Source organism: Anguilla anguilla, chromosome 5 (genome assembly GCF_013347855.1).
Source record: "Anguilla anguilla isolate fAngAng1 chromosome 5, fAngAng1.pri, whole genome shotgun sequence".
Taxonomy (NCBI): Eukaryota; Metazoa; Chordata; class Actinopteri; order Anguilliformes; family Anguillidae; genus Anguilla; species Anguilla anguilla.
The window spans coordinates 20,061,421-20,077,120 of record NC_049205.1 but is presented as its reverse complement, the minus strand read 5'-3'; the positions used below and the strand labels follow the sequence as shown (position 1 = coordinate 20,077,120).

Here is a 15,700-nt window from a genome sequence, read left to right as displayed (position 1 = left end):
TTTACAAACATCAAGCATGGTGGTGGAGTGGTGATTATTTGGGGCTGTCTTTCAGCCACAGGACCTGGATGCCTCACAGTCATTGATTTCACCAGGAATTTCCCTACCCCAAGAAAATGTGCGATTGACAGCTAAAGCTTGGCCAAAAGTGGATCATGCAATGGGGCAATGATTCTAAGCACACACCAGTAAATCTATGACTGAATGGCTGAAATAGAAAATAATCAGGCTTATGGAATGACCAAGCCAAGGCCCAACCTCCAACCCATGCATAATTGAATGCCCTCAAATATCTCAAATGAGCTGAAGTAGTTTTGTAAGGAGGAGGGGGCCAGAATTCCTCCAGTGCAATATAAGAGACTAATGAGCTCATACAGAAAAGGGTTGCTTAAGTTCATTGTTGCTGAAGAGGGTTGTACAAGCTATTGAATCAGGGGTGTCCTTACAGAAGGCTTAAATATTTGCTTATTTTTGGCTGAATAAACAATGATGTAAAATTTGTTTTGTCTGATTTGTCAAATGAGGTTACAAATTACATACTGTTAAGACTGTGAGGACTACATGAAGGTTAGTTATATCCTAACATAAAAGCATAGAGTTTGAAAGACCGTGTACGCTTATTTTGACGTGACTGTGCACATATATCAATGACTGAATATCAGTATAAAATACACAAAGTACACACAAACATCACAATAAGACAATAGACAATACCATTCACAAAGCAGTTCCATAAATTGCAAAGTACTGAAGCAAAACAGGTTTGGCTTGATTACTTTGAGAGTGACATTGTAATGTTCTACCTGAGAATCAGACCTATAACCTGTAGGTGATGAGTGTGTGTGTGTGTGTGTGTTTGTGCAGGCCTGCGTAGGTGTACGTGTGTGTGTGTGTGTGTGTGTGCGCGGTGCATGCTTGCATGTTCTCAACACCCGTTCGAAATAGAAGAGTAGACATGCGCAATTTGCAGCAGTCCTATAAAAATATTATAGGAGGAGTTATTCTGTTTATTTTTTAACGCAAGGCCACACGCAGGGTTTTTATGAGGGAAGTAGCTCTCTTCCCCCCCCCCCCTCTCTCTCGCTCTCTGAAATTGTACAGAGTGCAGCACCACAAGCTGGCTTACAAACGCGGTGATCGTCCCACTCACTCAAGTGCTGAGTTAGCTCCTTTATTTTATTCTGACAGCAGGGAGAGACTCGCCATCGTTAGCGCTCTGAGGACCCTGATTTTGATCAGAACAAAGGGGACTGCAGCTGAGTGATGAAATTTTCATTTGCGGAGGCGGCTTTTATGTGGGTATGGTGGGTGGGTGGGGGGGTGGTGGTGGTGGGGGGAGGGGGCGGTAGTGAGCGTGTGAGTGGGTGGGGGTGGGATAGGGAAGTAGAAAGAATACTCGCTCTGAGATGCAAGGTGTACCCCCCCCTCCCCCCCAGAGTCCTGGAGCAGAATGTCCCCTGCCCCCCCCCCCCCCCCCCCCGTTTTTTAAAGCCAGCTGAGAAGTGGTAATGAAATCATCAGAACTCAGCATTGACACCTGAACTCTGGGGAGCAGAGGCGTGCGGGAGAAAAGGGGGTGAGGGGGGACGGGTGAGCGTATGGAATTTTCTGGAATCTTGATGGTGAAAGTGGACTTGGGGAGCTGTCAGTCAAAGGCGGCCAGGGATGGTCACAGTCACTTATTAGCACTCCCCAGAGGATGAGAGGCATGGACAGAGCAGTGAGCGTGGGGTGTGTGTAATGGGGGTGAGCTGTGCATTTGGAAGACTGGGTGTAATATAGGCGTGCTGTGTTATAAGAGAGATGAGTGTATTAGAAAGGGATAAACTCCAGTGAAACCACACTGAAGGGGAGGCTGGGCCCAGAGTGCAGCTACTGTTAGAACTGTTTGTTCTCCTTATTATTGTACGCACCTTTAGACGCATCCAATTTGGCAGTAACATACAGTACTCGCACACTCACTAAACGGAGTTACACACTAAGTCACTCACAGAGTCACTCTCTAAGGTGCTAGAGGCATTTACACAAACCCTGTGGTAGAATCCCACACACACACACACACACACACACACACACAGGCAAACACTCAGAACTTAAGCTTCAGCAGTCAAATCTCCAATGACAGCCCATGAAGGGACTGCAAAACAAACATTTTCAGACATTTCAAGTGTCAGAGAAGAGCACAGGCTACAGCATAGAGGTTCTCTGTCCTATGAGACCTGCAAACTGTGTGTTCATGAATTTCAATGATACGTAATTGTTATACATAATTAAACAGCGATGTAATTATGCGGTTGTCTGACTGATGGATTCCCTCCTTGGCTCTTGGACAGGGAGAACACTGCTCTCTGATTTGTCCTCCTGGACTATACGGGACGAACTGTTCCAGCACCTGCGTCTGCCGAAACGACATCGGGTGCTCTCCTCACGACGGAGCCTGTATCTGCAGGGAAGGTAAGCCCCGACCCGTCGCTCCTGTCCCCCCGAAGTCTCCCCCCCTCCGCCTCAGAATAACACATTCACACTTTCCTCTGAATCAAGTGAAGCACCTGATGCTGGCCTGACCCGTCAATCACCCATCCTCAAAATGAACTGGGTGTCCCAGCCAATTGCAGCTCTTATGAGGTCTTTTTCAATATGTGGAGAGCATGACTTTTGACACCTTCATTGCTTTAGTCTTATAAATGTGTATGTGTGTGTTTGTGTGTGTGTGTGTGTATATATATATATGCACACACACATACACACACACGTACCTCCCCCAGCTGGTCTGAACGCCAGCTGTCAGCCATGCTTTTTTAATAAATATACTGTTTAATGACGTAGATATTCTGGCTTTAAAGGCTGGGTCTGTCAAGCAGACCAAGCTGGTTACATGTGGTTTACTTTCACCAGTGTGAAAGTAGCTTTGCTATGGGCAGTGGATCCCATTCACAGGAATGGGGTGGTACAGTGTGGTGTACTTATGTGCAAAATGTGCTTTCCCCTTCATTAGAATCCGGTTTTTAATCAAAACTCCATTCATAATTGAAACTCACTGAAATCTCAGTGGTAATGCTGATTGCCATGGACTCAACTCCACCAAAAAAACCACATGTTTTTTTTTTTCTTTGGACCTTTTAACTTTTTTATTGATTTAGTGAGCTAATTCCTCCAGCTGTGTTATGAGGAAGAGGCTGGAGTTCAGCGTGAGAGCAGAGGCTCAGACAGCTAGAATTGATGGCGCTATCATTATTTCACCTTTTTTACATATGTTGGAATATCAAACAGTAAAAATAAATCTATACCGACAGCGCAGATTCCATCCTTGATTTAAAATCTCTCATCAGTATGGCTGAGACATTGCTCCAGATGTCAGTGTTTATAATATGGAACAGGTTCTGTGCCGTACTGTGCAAGTGATGGAATAGCAATGCTCAAGTGTTATCTTTTATTACACGGCAGGTTACTGACCGTGTTCACTCTCTAACCCAGATTATTGACCGTGTTCTCTCTCTGTACCCCAGAGTATTGACGTCATTGACCATATTCTCTCCATGTACCCAATGTTATTGACCATGTTCTGTCTCTGTACTCGAGGTTAACGACCGCATTCTGTCTCCATACCTCAGGTTATTTACCATGTTCTCTCTCCATACCCCAAGATATACCCAAAGATATTGACCACCCAAGGTTAATGTATTCTTTCTCCCTACCCCATGTTATTGACCATGTGTAATCTCCTTACCCGAGGTTATTGACCATGTTGTTTCTCTCTATAGCCCACTTTATTGACCATGATCTGTCTCTCTACCCCAGGTTATTGGCCATGATCTTTCTCTATAGCTCAGTTTATTGACCATGATCTCTCTCTATAGCCCAGTTTATTGACCATGATCTGTCTCTCTACCCCAGTATATTGGCCATGATCTTTCTCTATAGCCCAGTTTATTGACCATGATCTGTCTCTCTACCCCAGTTATTGACCATGATCTTTCTCTATAGCCCAATTTATTGACCATGATCTTTCTCTATAACCCAGTTTATTGACCATGATCTCTCTCTATAGCCCAGTTTATTGACCATGATCTTTCTCTATAACCCAGTTTATTGACCATGATCTCTCTCTGTAACCCAGTGTATTGACCATGATCTCTCTCTATAGCCCAGTTTATTGACCATGATCTGTCTCTCTACCATGATCTCTCTCTATAGCCCAGGTTATTGACCGTGTCTGTTCTCGCTGTGCTCCAGGCTGGCAGGGTGTGGACTGCAGTGTCCCATGCTCCGGTGGACTTTGGGGTTTGGGGTGTAACCAGTCCTGCGCCTGCGCCAACGAGGCAGCCTGTGACCCCATGGACGGGTCCTGCACCTGCTCCGCTGGGTGGAGGGGTGACCTCTGTGACACTCCCTGTCCTGTGAGTCCTCTGATCCTCCGGTGACCCCTGCCCTCTGACCTCTCACCTTTTACCCATTTCCCTCTCCTGATATGAATCTTTTTCCTGAACACTGATCGACATTCATTTCTCTTTTAGCATACAGGCATGTTTTTGCTTTGGAATATTTCTAAATTTGAATATTGGCATTGGTATTAAATTGGTGATGATACTGTACTTATATCCTGCATGGTGCATCCATCATGGGCAAGACTGTGCCCCAAGTGGTATATTTTACAGCAGAAGAGGTTACAATGTGTTGAGCGTGTGCTGGTGGTGTTGTTGATAGGATGGCACTTACGGGCTGGATTGTCAGCAGCACTGTGACTGTGACCATGCCGACGGCTGTGACCCTGTGAGCGGGCAATGCCGCTGTCTTGCTGGCTGGACTGGTGAGTGCTGGGACACAGACACTGAGACACCCGCACTGAGACACTCACAATGACGTTAAAGTACTGACACTGAGACACTGACACTGAGGCACTCAGAACGATGTTAAAGCACTGACACTGACACTGAGACACTCACAATGATGTTAAAGTACTGACACTGAGACACTGACACTGAGGCACTCAGAACGATGTTAAAGTACTGACACTGAGACACTCACAATGATGTTAAAGCACTGACACTGACACTGAGACACTCACAATGATGTTAAAGCACTGACACTGACACTGAGACACTCACAACGATGTTAAAGCACTGACACTGACACTGAGACACTCACAATGATGTTAAAGCACTGACACTGACACTGAGACACTCACAACAATGTTAGAGTACTGACACTGACACTGAGACACTCACAACAATGTTAAAGCACTGACACTGACACTGAGACACTCACAACAATGTTAAAGTACTGACACTGACACTGACACTGAGACACTCACAACGATGTTAAAGTACTGACACTGACACTGAGACACTCACAATGATGTTAAAATACTGACACTGACACTGAGACACCCACAACGATGTTAAAGTACTGACACTGACACTGAGACACTCACAACAATGTTAAAGTACTGACACTGACACTGACACTGAGACACTCACAATGATGTTAAAGCACTGACACTGACACTGAGACACGCACAATGATGTTAAAGTACTGACACTGACACTGAGACACTCACAACGATGTTAAAGTACTGACACTGACACTGAGACACTAACAACGATGTTAAAGTACTGACACTGACACTGAGACACTCACAACGATGTTAAAGTACTGACACTGACACTGAGACACTAACAACGATGTTAAAGTACTGACACTGACACTGAGACACTCACAACGATGTTAAAGTACTGACACTGACACTGAGACACTAACAACGATGTTAAAGTACTGACACTGACACTGAGACACTCACAACGATGTTAAAGCACTGACACTGACACTGAGACACTCACAATGATGTTAAAGCACTGACACTGACACTGAGACACTCACAACAATGTTAGAGTACTGACACTGACACTGAGACACTCACAACAATGTTAAAGCACTGACACTGACACTGAGACACTCACAACAATGTTAAAGTACTGACACTGACACTGACACTGAGACACTCACAACGATGTTAAAGTACTGACACTGACACTGAGACACTCACAATGATGTTAAAATACTGACACTGACACTGAGACACCCACAACGATGTTAAAGTACTGACACTGACACTGAGACACTCACAACAATGTTAAAGTACTGACACTGACACTGACACTGAGACACTCACAATGATGTTAAAGCACTGACACTGACACTGAGACACGCACAATGATGTTAAAGTACTGACACTGACACTGAGACACTCACAACGATGTTAAAGTACTGACACTGACACTGAGACACTAACAACGATGTTAAAGTACTGACACTGACACTGAGACACTCACAACGATGTTAAAGTACTGACACTGACACTGAGACACTAACAACGATGTTAAAGTACTGACACTGACACTGAGACACTCACAACGATGTTAAAGTACTGACACTGACACTGAGACACTAACAACGATGTTAAAGTACTGACACTGACACTGAGACACTCACAACGATGTTAAAGTACTGACACTGACACTGAGACACTCACAACACTGTTAAAGTACTGACATTGACACTAAGATGCCCACACTAAGGCACCCACAACAATGTGAAAGCACTGAAACTGAGTCACTGGACAGTGATGTTAAAGTACGGACACTGAGACACCCACAACAAAGTTAAATTACTGGCACTGACACTGAGACACTCACAATGATGTTAAAGTACTGACACTGACACTGAGACACTCACAATGATGTTAAAGTACTGACACTGACACTGAGACACTCACAATGATATTAAAATACTGACACTGACACTGAGACACCCACAACGATGTTAAAGTACTGACACTGACACTGAGACACTAACAACAATGTTAGAGTACTGACACTGACACTGAGACACTCACAATGATGTTAAAGTACTGACACTGACACTGAGACACTCACAATGATGTTAAAGTACTGACACTGACACTGAGACACTCACAATGATGTTAAAGTACTGACACTGACACTGAGACACTCACAATGATGTTAAAATACTGACACTGACACTGAGACACCCACAACGATGTTAAAGAATTGACACTGATACTGACACACAATGCATGGTCACAGTGCGTGGTGGTGGAAACCACCGGTCGCAGTCGCAACCTGGTCATCTGTCCGCGAGAGAGCAAGCCCCAGTAATTATGCCGTAAATCCTCCTGGTCCAGAAGTCACCCCCGGATAGCAGCACCCGCCAACATAAATACATAAAGGAATAAATAAATGATAAAACACACGGAGCGGAGAGGGAGAGAGAGAAAGATAGACAGAGCGGAGCGGCAGAAGTTGTGAATGTCACAGGAAGGGTGAGTTGGATTAAATTCCGTGCTGGAGCAGTGCGGCACGGTGGTAAGTGAATGCATAATGGAGGGACAGGGGAGCGCGAGTACTGAGGAGGGGAGGGGGGGGTGGGTGGTTAGCGGGAAAGGTCACGGGCGGGCTGGGGCCAGAGGAGCGCGGTACCGGCAGGAGCCCCCAGGGGGCGAAGGAGGGCTTTTATTCCGGCGGAATGGAGGGGTTTAATTAGGTGCAGGCGTGGCCCGTGGGGTGTGGGAGGGAGGAGGAGAATGAGGGGAGTTGGGGGGGGGGGGGGGGGGGGTGAAGGGGGGTCTCGCTCTGAATACTGGGCAGGTTCGGGCCATCTGTCGGCTGTAATTGAGCCACTAGGGGTCCCGTGGAGCGGGGCGAATGCGTGAGTGTGTGTGCGCGTGCGTATGTGTGTGTGGGGTATGTGTGCGTGTTCCGTGCGTGTGCACGTGTGTGTGTATGTGTGGCGTGCACGTGTGTGTGTTCTGTGCATAGGTGCGTGTGTATGTGTGTGTGTGTGTGTGTATGTGTTCTGCGCGTGCGTGTGTTTGTGTGTGTGTGTGTTCAGTATGTATAGTGTGTGTTGCGGGTACAGGAAGCAGAACAGGGACAGCGCTGGGTATGACCACCGCTGGCTGTGAACCATCCAGATGGAGCTGCTGACTCTAACCAGGCTCACGTGCCAGCTTGACCTCAGGATTCCTGCTGAGGGGGCTCCGATCTGCTTTCTCATCCTCGGGCACCACGCCCTCCTCCCCGCTTTGGGGAAAACTTTCTTTTGGTTTTGTCTTCACACACAGGGAATCAAATATGTGCCAATAATGCAGAAGTACAGTCAAATATTATTTTTCCCCCCTCTTTTTTATTTCCTTTACATTTTTATCTATTCAGACTCTCACAGTTAAATATATGCTGCGTGGGCTTTTGGCTGTCGCCCATGGAGCGGGTGGTGGGTGCAGAACAGACAGAGCAGCCAGCGGAGAGATCAGCGCGGCGGCGTGTTTGTGTTCTCATTCCAGCTCAGACGCAGGCTCGAGCGCAAATTAACTTTCCCCTTCCTGTAAAAGCAAAACAAAGCTCCTGACAGAGGACTAGAGTTGTTAACATCACAGGAGCAGAGGCGTCTACTGTAAGGGCCATGAGGGCAGTACGTGTACGTTCTCACACATATACACGTACACACAAACTTGCACGCACATACAAGTGTATTAATACGCAAACACACACACACACATATATACGCATACACGCACACGCGCACACACACACATATACGCGCACACACACACACATATACGCATACATGCACACACACACGCACACACACACACACATGCACACATACACGCACACACCTGCACACCCACACACAATAATACTCATGCGTTAGACGTTAGATGCCCAGACAGCTGAATTTCCCTCAGGTTTAATTGAAAGGAATCTGGTGGCTCCACTTTAATGGCAGCTCTGCACTCTGAAGTTTTCTGTCAAAAGAAATTCCAAATGAGATCCAGGCAGAGAGACCAGGATGCTATTTCCAGACCACAGGGCTGCGTGCGTGTCAGCATGTACATGTGTATGTATGTGTGTGTGTGTGTGTGTGTGTGCGTGTATGTATGTGTGTGTGTGTGTGTGTGCGTGTGTGTGCGCGTGAGCGTGTGCATATGTGTGTGTGTGTGTGTCGGTGCGTGCTGTTGTGTCCAGTAGTGAATGCATATGTTCATGTTGGTCTGTGTGACTGTGCTTGGTGTTGTTAATGAAGATGCAGATTTTGCTGGACAGACTGCAAGCATCCCCTTCTTAAAATCTCCAGTGTAGCACCTCTCTTTCTGTCTCTGTCTCTCTTTTTTCTCTCTTTGTATGTTCTCACACACACACACACATGCTTTGTATGTTTACACACACACACACACATATGCACGCACACACACACACACGCACACACACACACACGCACGCACACACACACTTACACACATATGCACGCACAGCTGAAAGAGAATGGTAGAGGAGCTTATGTCTGGGACTTAATGAACACGCTGTCCTAGCACATCAGACAACCCGCAGTTAAAACATTTTTCTGTGCTGGAATCTTCTAGCATGAGCGCTGTGCTCTTACCACACATCACTGAGCCTTATGCATCAGCACATCTGTCTAAATATCTTGACAAATGACGCTTACCAATGAAAGGTTTGACCAACTTTTTGAGAATAATTGATGAGCATTCTTATCACCTTGTTGAAGTTAGGAGTACATCTGTCAAGCACTGTGTTTAAGTAAAGTTCTGAGAAGTGTCTGTAGTGTTTGCATAATGTCTGTATTAATTGCACAGGCTCTTGAGGGTGTCAGTGATATTTGTAATGTCGGTACTGTTTGAGCAGCGCTTGTGTATATTTCCTGGGTGGATGTCAGCAATGTATATGTAGTGTGTGAGTAGTATTTGCACAGTAATATCTTCAGTGTAAACAATTCTAAGAGAGTACTTTTTGACTCCAGTGCAGTCCCTATTGTCCCTGTTAACGCTGCTAGACTCGATTTAGCACTAGTAAATTTTTCTGTGCGTATAGACTCCTGATGTGGTTATCTTTAATGTTTGAGAATGCATATGCTGTATGTCCCTGCAGGGGTCCGCTGTGACAGTGTGTGCACCCAGGGCCACTGGGGACCCAACTGCTCCAGGACCTGCACCTGCGAAAACGGGGGCTCCTGCTCGCCTGAGGACGGCACCTGCGTGTGCGCCCCCGGATACCGCGGGACGTCCTGCAAGAGGAGTAAGCGCCATTCAGCTCGTCTGATTGGCTTAGGAGGCCACCGCTTGCCCCCATGCTCGAGGGCCACAGTGCCCGCCAGATGACACAATCCGTCTCCTGCATGATAGTTAATCAATTATTAATTGATGATTATTAAATATAATCGTAACGTGATCACGTTAATAATACACAGTAAAATGTCTAGTGTTAATTCAGCTCTAACAGTGTTAATTCAACTCTTGACAGATAACATTTGGTCTTGGCAGATAACTCTGGGATGTGGGACCAAATGTTATCTATTAAGTGTTGAATTAACTGGACATTTTACTCGTTAATAATAGAAAAGGCTATCATTATTAATGTGTTACGAATAACTATTTGTAATTAGTAGGCTGGATATTCTCTTTGTCAATGATTGGAAGGCTGCGGGCTTGATTACTGGGCGGGGCACTTATGTTGTGACCTTGAGCTGAGCACTTAACCTGAGGGATTTCAGTCGAAATACAGGATAAATGGATACAGGTGCAGTTAAAGCTGCCTTTTGGCAGTCATCTGCTAGGCTAGACCCATTGCCTTGTTTAGACTCCATTGAGTCTCTTCTTAATTCTGCAGTGAAATATAAAGAATTATGTTTCCTTGCTCTATTCTGACTCTTTTCTTTTTTCTCTTCTCATCCCTTCCCGTCTTCATCCTTTCATTCATCGTTTAATTTATATTTGCATCCTCTCCTCTCCTCTCTCCACTGTCCACTCACCTCCTTGCCTCCCCCTGCATCTGTGCTACTGCTGTGTGTATGCCTGTGTGCGTGCATGTGTGTATGTGTGTGTGTGCGTGTGTGTATGTGTGGCGTGTGTGTGCATGTGTCCGTGCGTTTGTTTTCCGTGTGTGTGTGCATGTGTACATGTGTGTGTGCATGTGTGTGCGTGTGTGCGCGTGTGTGTGTGTGGTTGTGCCTGTGCCTGTGCCTGTGTCTGTGCCTGCGCATATATGTGTGTGTGTGTGTGTGTGTGTGTGTGTGTGTGCTTGTGCCTGTGCTTGTGCGTATATGTGTGCATGTGTGTGTGTGTGTGTGCTTGTGCCTGTGCTTGTGCGTATATGTGTGCATGTGTGTGTGTGTGTGTGTGTGCTTGTGCCTGTGCTTGTGCGTATATGTGTGCATGTGTGTGTGTGTGTGTGTGTGCTTGTGACTGTGCTTGTGCGTATATGTGTGCATGTGTGTGTGTGTGTGTGTGTCTCAGACTGCTCCCCAGGGCTCTACGGGCAGCGCTGCAGCCTGTCGTGCCCGCAGTGCGTCCACAGCGTCGGGCCGTGCCACCACATCACCGGGCTCTGTGAGTGCCTGCCAGGCTACTTCGGCTCTCTGTGCAGCCAGGGTAAGCCCCGCCTCCCCGCTCCGCGCCCTGTTTACGCTCCATTGTAACCGCAGGGTCCAAGGCAGGCACATTTTATTTTTAGGGTGTCCTTCAAGACATCATAAAGCAGCCCCCTAAAGAAGCTTTAATGAGTCTATACGAGCGCCTCCCCGTCTCAAACCCAGCACAGATCTCCAGATGAAATATAGATTTTTATTCCCCACAATAATTAACCGATCTTTTCATGTATTAGGGGAAAGGCTCTGGCCATATATAGAATTCACTTTCATGGCTTTGAAGGCTGGTCCAATAGTAAAAGTTTAATTATTATAAAAAATCAGAAAGCTTGGGAAAATATGGTCATTTGCGAGGGAGAGACTAATCGGGGGGGGGGGGGGGGGGGGCTTTCAGCTCATTTGGAATCTGCCCCCCCCCCGTAGACCAATGTCCTTTAGGGTCCGGTACCTGAGGCCCCACGAAATGCACGACACATTAAATGAATGCCTCCTGTGCTGAAAGTCACAAACTCCCATGCATATACGACACTGGCTTTGAGGTACTTCTCCAGAAATGCGAAAGTAAGGTTTTTGTTTGAAAACTTCAGAAAAAGGTGGTGCTTTATATATTTAATTTCTGAAATCTATACAAATTCTTATTTTACTATATTCTGTGAATTACAGTCTTAGAACATTGACTTTTTATTTTATAAAATCAATGTAAACTTTTTTCCTGATGTTTTTTTTTCATTATTTCTAATCACCTCCTTTTAATGCATAAAAGTAGGCATTGCCCAAAATAACTTGTTTTCTTCTTCAAGTTCTTTAAAGTTGCACCAGGCCACTGGAAATCTTGATTTAAAAAATGAAGGCTTTTCATTTTTAAAATTTAAGTTTTTTGTTGGACGAAATGTGAAATATTCATTTTCATTAAAGCTTTTATTTGAATTCTGTCACAGACTGCAATGTGTTTGTCTGCAAAGGCTGATCACTAGATTCAGTTGATCAGGAAATCTCTAGAACCAAACACTGACCGACTCCTCGATAAATGTCTGGGGTATTCCCCGGCTCCCAACTCCTGAACAATGAAACTTCTTAGGTCAACTTAAGTTGCATGCGTGCAGCAACAGGTTCTCCTTTGCTGAACGTGACATTGTTTAAACCAGCGCATTTTCTCCTGGGAAATATGCTGCCATATGCTGTCACTTATTTATATTCATCAATAAAAAAAATTTGCTTGGCAAGGCTAAATGAATTGCTAATTTTATTGGTTCAGATCGATGTGTTCATCAAAACTCCATCTACACCCATTAGGGGTTGCTGAAGCCTTGGCATCCACCCGTAGAGCACTGGATGTGTGTGTGTGCACCTTCATGTAGTTATTTTTTGAATCAGAGAGATGCAAAGTGATGAGTCATATAGTGAGTCTGTGGGGTGTCTTTAGGCTTTGTGAACAATGAAACTGGGCTAAGTTTCTGCATTGTATTGTGTGTGTGTGTGTGTTTGTGTGTATGGTGTATGTGTGTGTGCGTGTGTGTGTGTGTGCGTGTATGTATGGTGTGTGTGGGTGTGTGTGTGTGTGCATATGTGTGTGTGTGTGTGTGTGTGTGCGTGTATGGTGTGTGTGGGTGTGTGTATGTGTGTGTGTGTGTGTGTGTGTGTATGGTGTATGGTGTGTGTGTATGTATGGTATGTGCGTGTATGGTGTATGGTGTACGTGTGTGTGTGTATGTATGGTGTGTGTGTGTGTGTGTGTGTGTGCGTGTATGGTGTATGGTGTGTGTGTATGTATGGTATGTGCGTGTATGGTGTATGGTGTACGTGTGTGTGTGCGTGTATGGTGTGTGTGTGTGTGTGTGTGTGTGTGTATGGTGTGTGTGTGTATGTATGGTGTGTGTGTGTGTGTGCGTATGTGTGTGTGTGTGTGTGTGTGTGTGTGTATGTTTGGTGTGTGTGTGTATGTATGGTGTGTGTGTGTGTGTATGTATGGTGTGTGTGTGTGTGTGCGTATGTGTGTATGTATGGTGTGTGTGTATGTATGGTATGTGCGTGTATGGTGTATGGTGTACGTGTGTGTGTGCGTGTATGGTGTGTGTGTGTGTGTGTGTGTGTGTGTATGGTGTGTGTGTGTATGTATGGTGTGTGTGTGTGTGTGCGTATGTGTGTGTGTGTGTGTGTGTGTGTGTGTATGTTTGGTGTGTGTGTGTATGTATGGTGTGTGTGTGTGTGTATGTATGGTGTGTGTGTGTGTGTGCGTATGTGTGTATGTATGGTGTGTGTGGTGTTCTCTCTCTCTCAGTGTGTCCCAGTGACAGGTATGGGAAAGACTGTGCAGAGGTGTGCCTCTGCAGCAATAACGGCTCCTGCAGCCCCATCGACGGCTCCTGCCAGTGCCTCTCCGGCTGGATCGGGGAAGACTGCTCCCAGGGTACATTCTTCTTCCACTTCTCTTGCTTTCTTCTCTCTCTCTATCCCTCTTGATCTTTCTCTCTGCTGTCTTTTGCTATCACTTTATCTTACCCCTCTCTCTTGCTCTCTATTCTCTCTTTCTTCTCTCTTCCTTTATCTGGCCCCTGTCCCTCTCAATTTATCCCCTCTCTATCTCTCTCTGTCTCTCTTTCTCTTTCACTCTCTGTTTATCCAGCTTCTCCATTCGTCAGGCCACCTCCACTAAGAGTCTACAGGAGCCTCCACTCCCATATTCACCCTCATTATCATTGTCATCCTCGTTTTTTTATTTCCAAAACAACCAGAAGCAAATGCAGTTTGGGAAACAGTGTCCCCCCCAGTTTAAACGTCAGTAATAACACATTACACAGAAGTCTGAGCAGTGCCCTCACACACAGCTCAGTGGCCTCTGTCCTTCTTTTGGTCCCTGAGCAACGGGTAGCCTGTGCAATGTAAATGGGATGGGTGCAGGTTTGGTGTGAGAAAACAGAAAGGCGATATAGAGCTCAGATATAGTGTGGCTTCAGCACTGTGTGTGTGTGTGTGTGTGAGAGGGAGACTGTATGCGTGTATGAATTTATGTGTGTGTGTGTGTGTGTGTGTGTGTGCAGGTGTGAGACTGTGTATGTGTGTGAATTTGTGTAAGTACTGCACGTGTGCATAAGAGAGAGTAAGTGTATGTGTGCAAATCTGTGTGTCTCTGTGTGCATGTGCACTTGTGTGTGAGATTGTGCATGTGTGAATTTCTGTGTGTGTGTGTGTGTGTGGGCGCGCGTGTGTGTCTGCGTGCGTGCGTGTGTTTCTGCGTGTGTGTGTGTGTGTGTGTGCATGTGTATATGTCTGCGTGTGTGTGTGTGTCTGCGTGCGTGTGTGTGTCTGCGTGCATGTGTGTGTGTGTACTTGCGTGTGTGTGTGTGTCTGCGTGCGTGTGTGTGTGTGTCTGCGTGCGTGTGTGTCTGTGTGTGTGTGTGTGTGTGTGTGTGTGTGTCTGTGTGTATGTCTGCGTGTGTGTGTGTCTGTGTGTGTGTGTCTGCGTGTATGTATGTACTTGCGTGTATGTCTGCGTGTGTGTGTGTGTGTGTCTGCGTGTATGTCTGCGTGTGTGTGTGTGTGTGTGCATGTGTGTACTTGCGTGTGTGTGTGCGAGCCTGTGAGAGTGTGCGTCTGTATGCGCGCATGTGGCCTGCGTGTTTGAGTGCACACGTGTGCTTGTGCTGACTGTGTCTCTGACGGTTGCAGCTTGTCCCTCGGGGTACTGGGGCCCCGACTGCATCCACAGCTGTAACTGTCACAATGGAGCCCAGTGCAGCGCCACAGACGGGGAGTGCAGGTGCAGCACCGGCTGGACTGGACTGTACTGCACTCAGCGTGAGTCTCCCCACTCCCCAGTCACACAGCGACATCTGCTGGCAACCTTCTGCAACTGCGTCAGTCAAAAAAACTAAAGAACTACAGTGCTTTCCAATCTGCAGAGAAAATGAAAACTTTGTTCAAGACAATTGAAGTGTTAGCTTGCATCAGCTTTACAAAGTATGTATTTTAAAAAGGATTGGATAGCAATTTGAGTCTGGAATGGGTTGTATATCTTGCAACACAATCCAGATAAAAAACCTTAAACACCTGTTATGCACTTTTTTCCCCCACTGTACATTAATCCACAAACCATGTGATCAGCCACATCACATTGCATTCCACACAGTTCATTCATTTAGTATTCAGCTAAATTAGCTTCATTTCCAGCCCATTCTGGTTTTGCATATTTTTTTCTCTTTTTTTTCTGACACCGAGTTTCAGAAAACGAATTTCACGTTTC

At 46.0% G+C, this 15,700-nt stretch overlaps 1 protein-coding gene across 3 annotated transcripts in view; it reads left to right on the top strand.

Moving 5' to 3' along the window:
• The window catches only part of LOC118227403 (multiple epidermal growth factor-like domains protein 11), a 120,032-nt gene that overhangs the window by 89,902 nt on the left and 14,430 nt on the right, over nt 1-15,700 (top strand). For 2 of the 3 annotated variants that reach the window (XM_035417816.1, XM_035417815.1), the window contains exons 11-17: nt 2,334-2,454; nt 4,234-4,397; nt 4,705-4,807; nt 9,966-10,112; nt 11,330-11,464; nt 13,739-13,867; nt 15,127-15,255. In XM_035417816.1, coding sequence (XP_035273707.1) covers nt 2,334-2,454; nt 4,234-4,397; nt 4,705-4,807; nt 9,966-10,112; nt 11,330-11,464; nt 13,739-13,867; nt 15,127-15,255 — 928 coding nt within the window. Of the gene's footprint in view, nt 1-2,333; nt 2,455-4,233; nt 4,398-4,704; nt 4,808-9,965; nt 10,113-11,329; nt 11,465-13,738; nt 13,868-14,083; nt 14,462-15,126; nt 15,256-15,700 lie in introns of those variants that run through there. The other variant, XM_035417817.1, reaches the window with a different exon arrangement.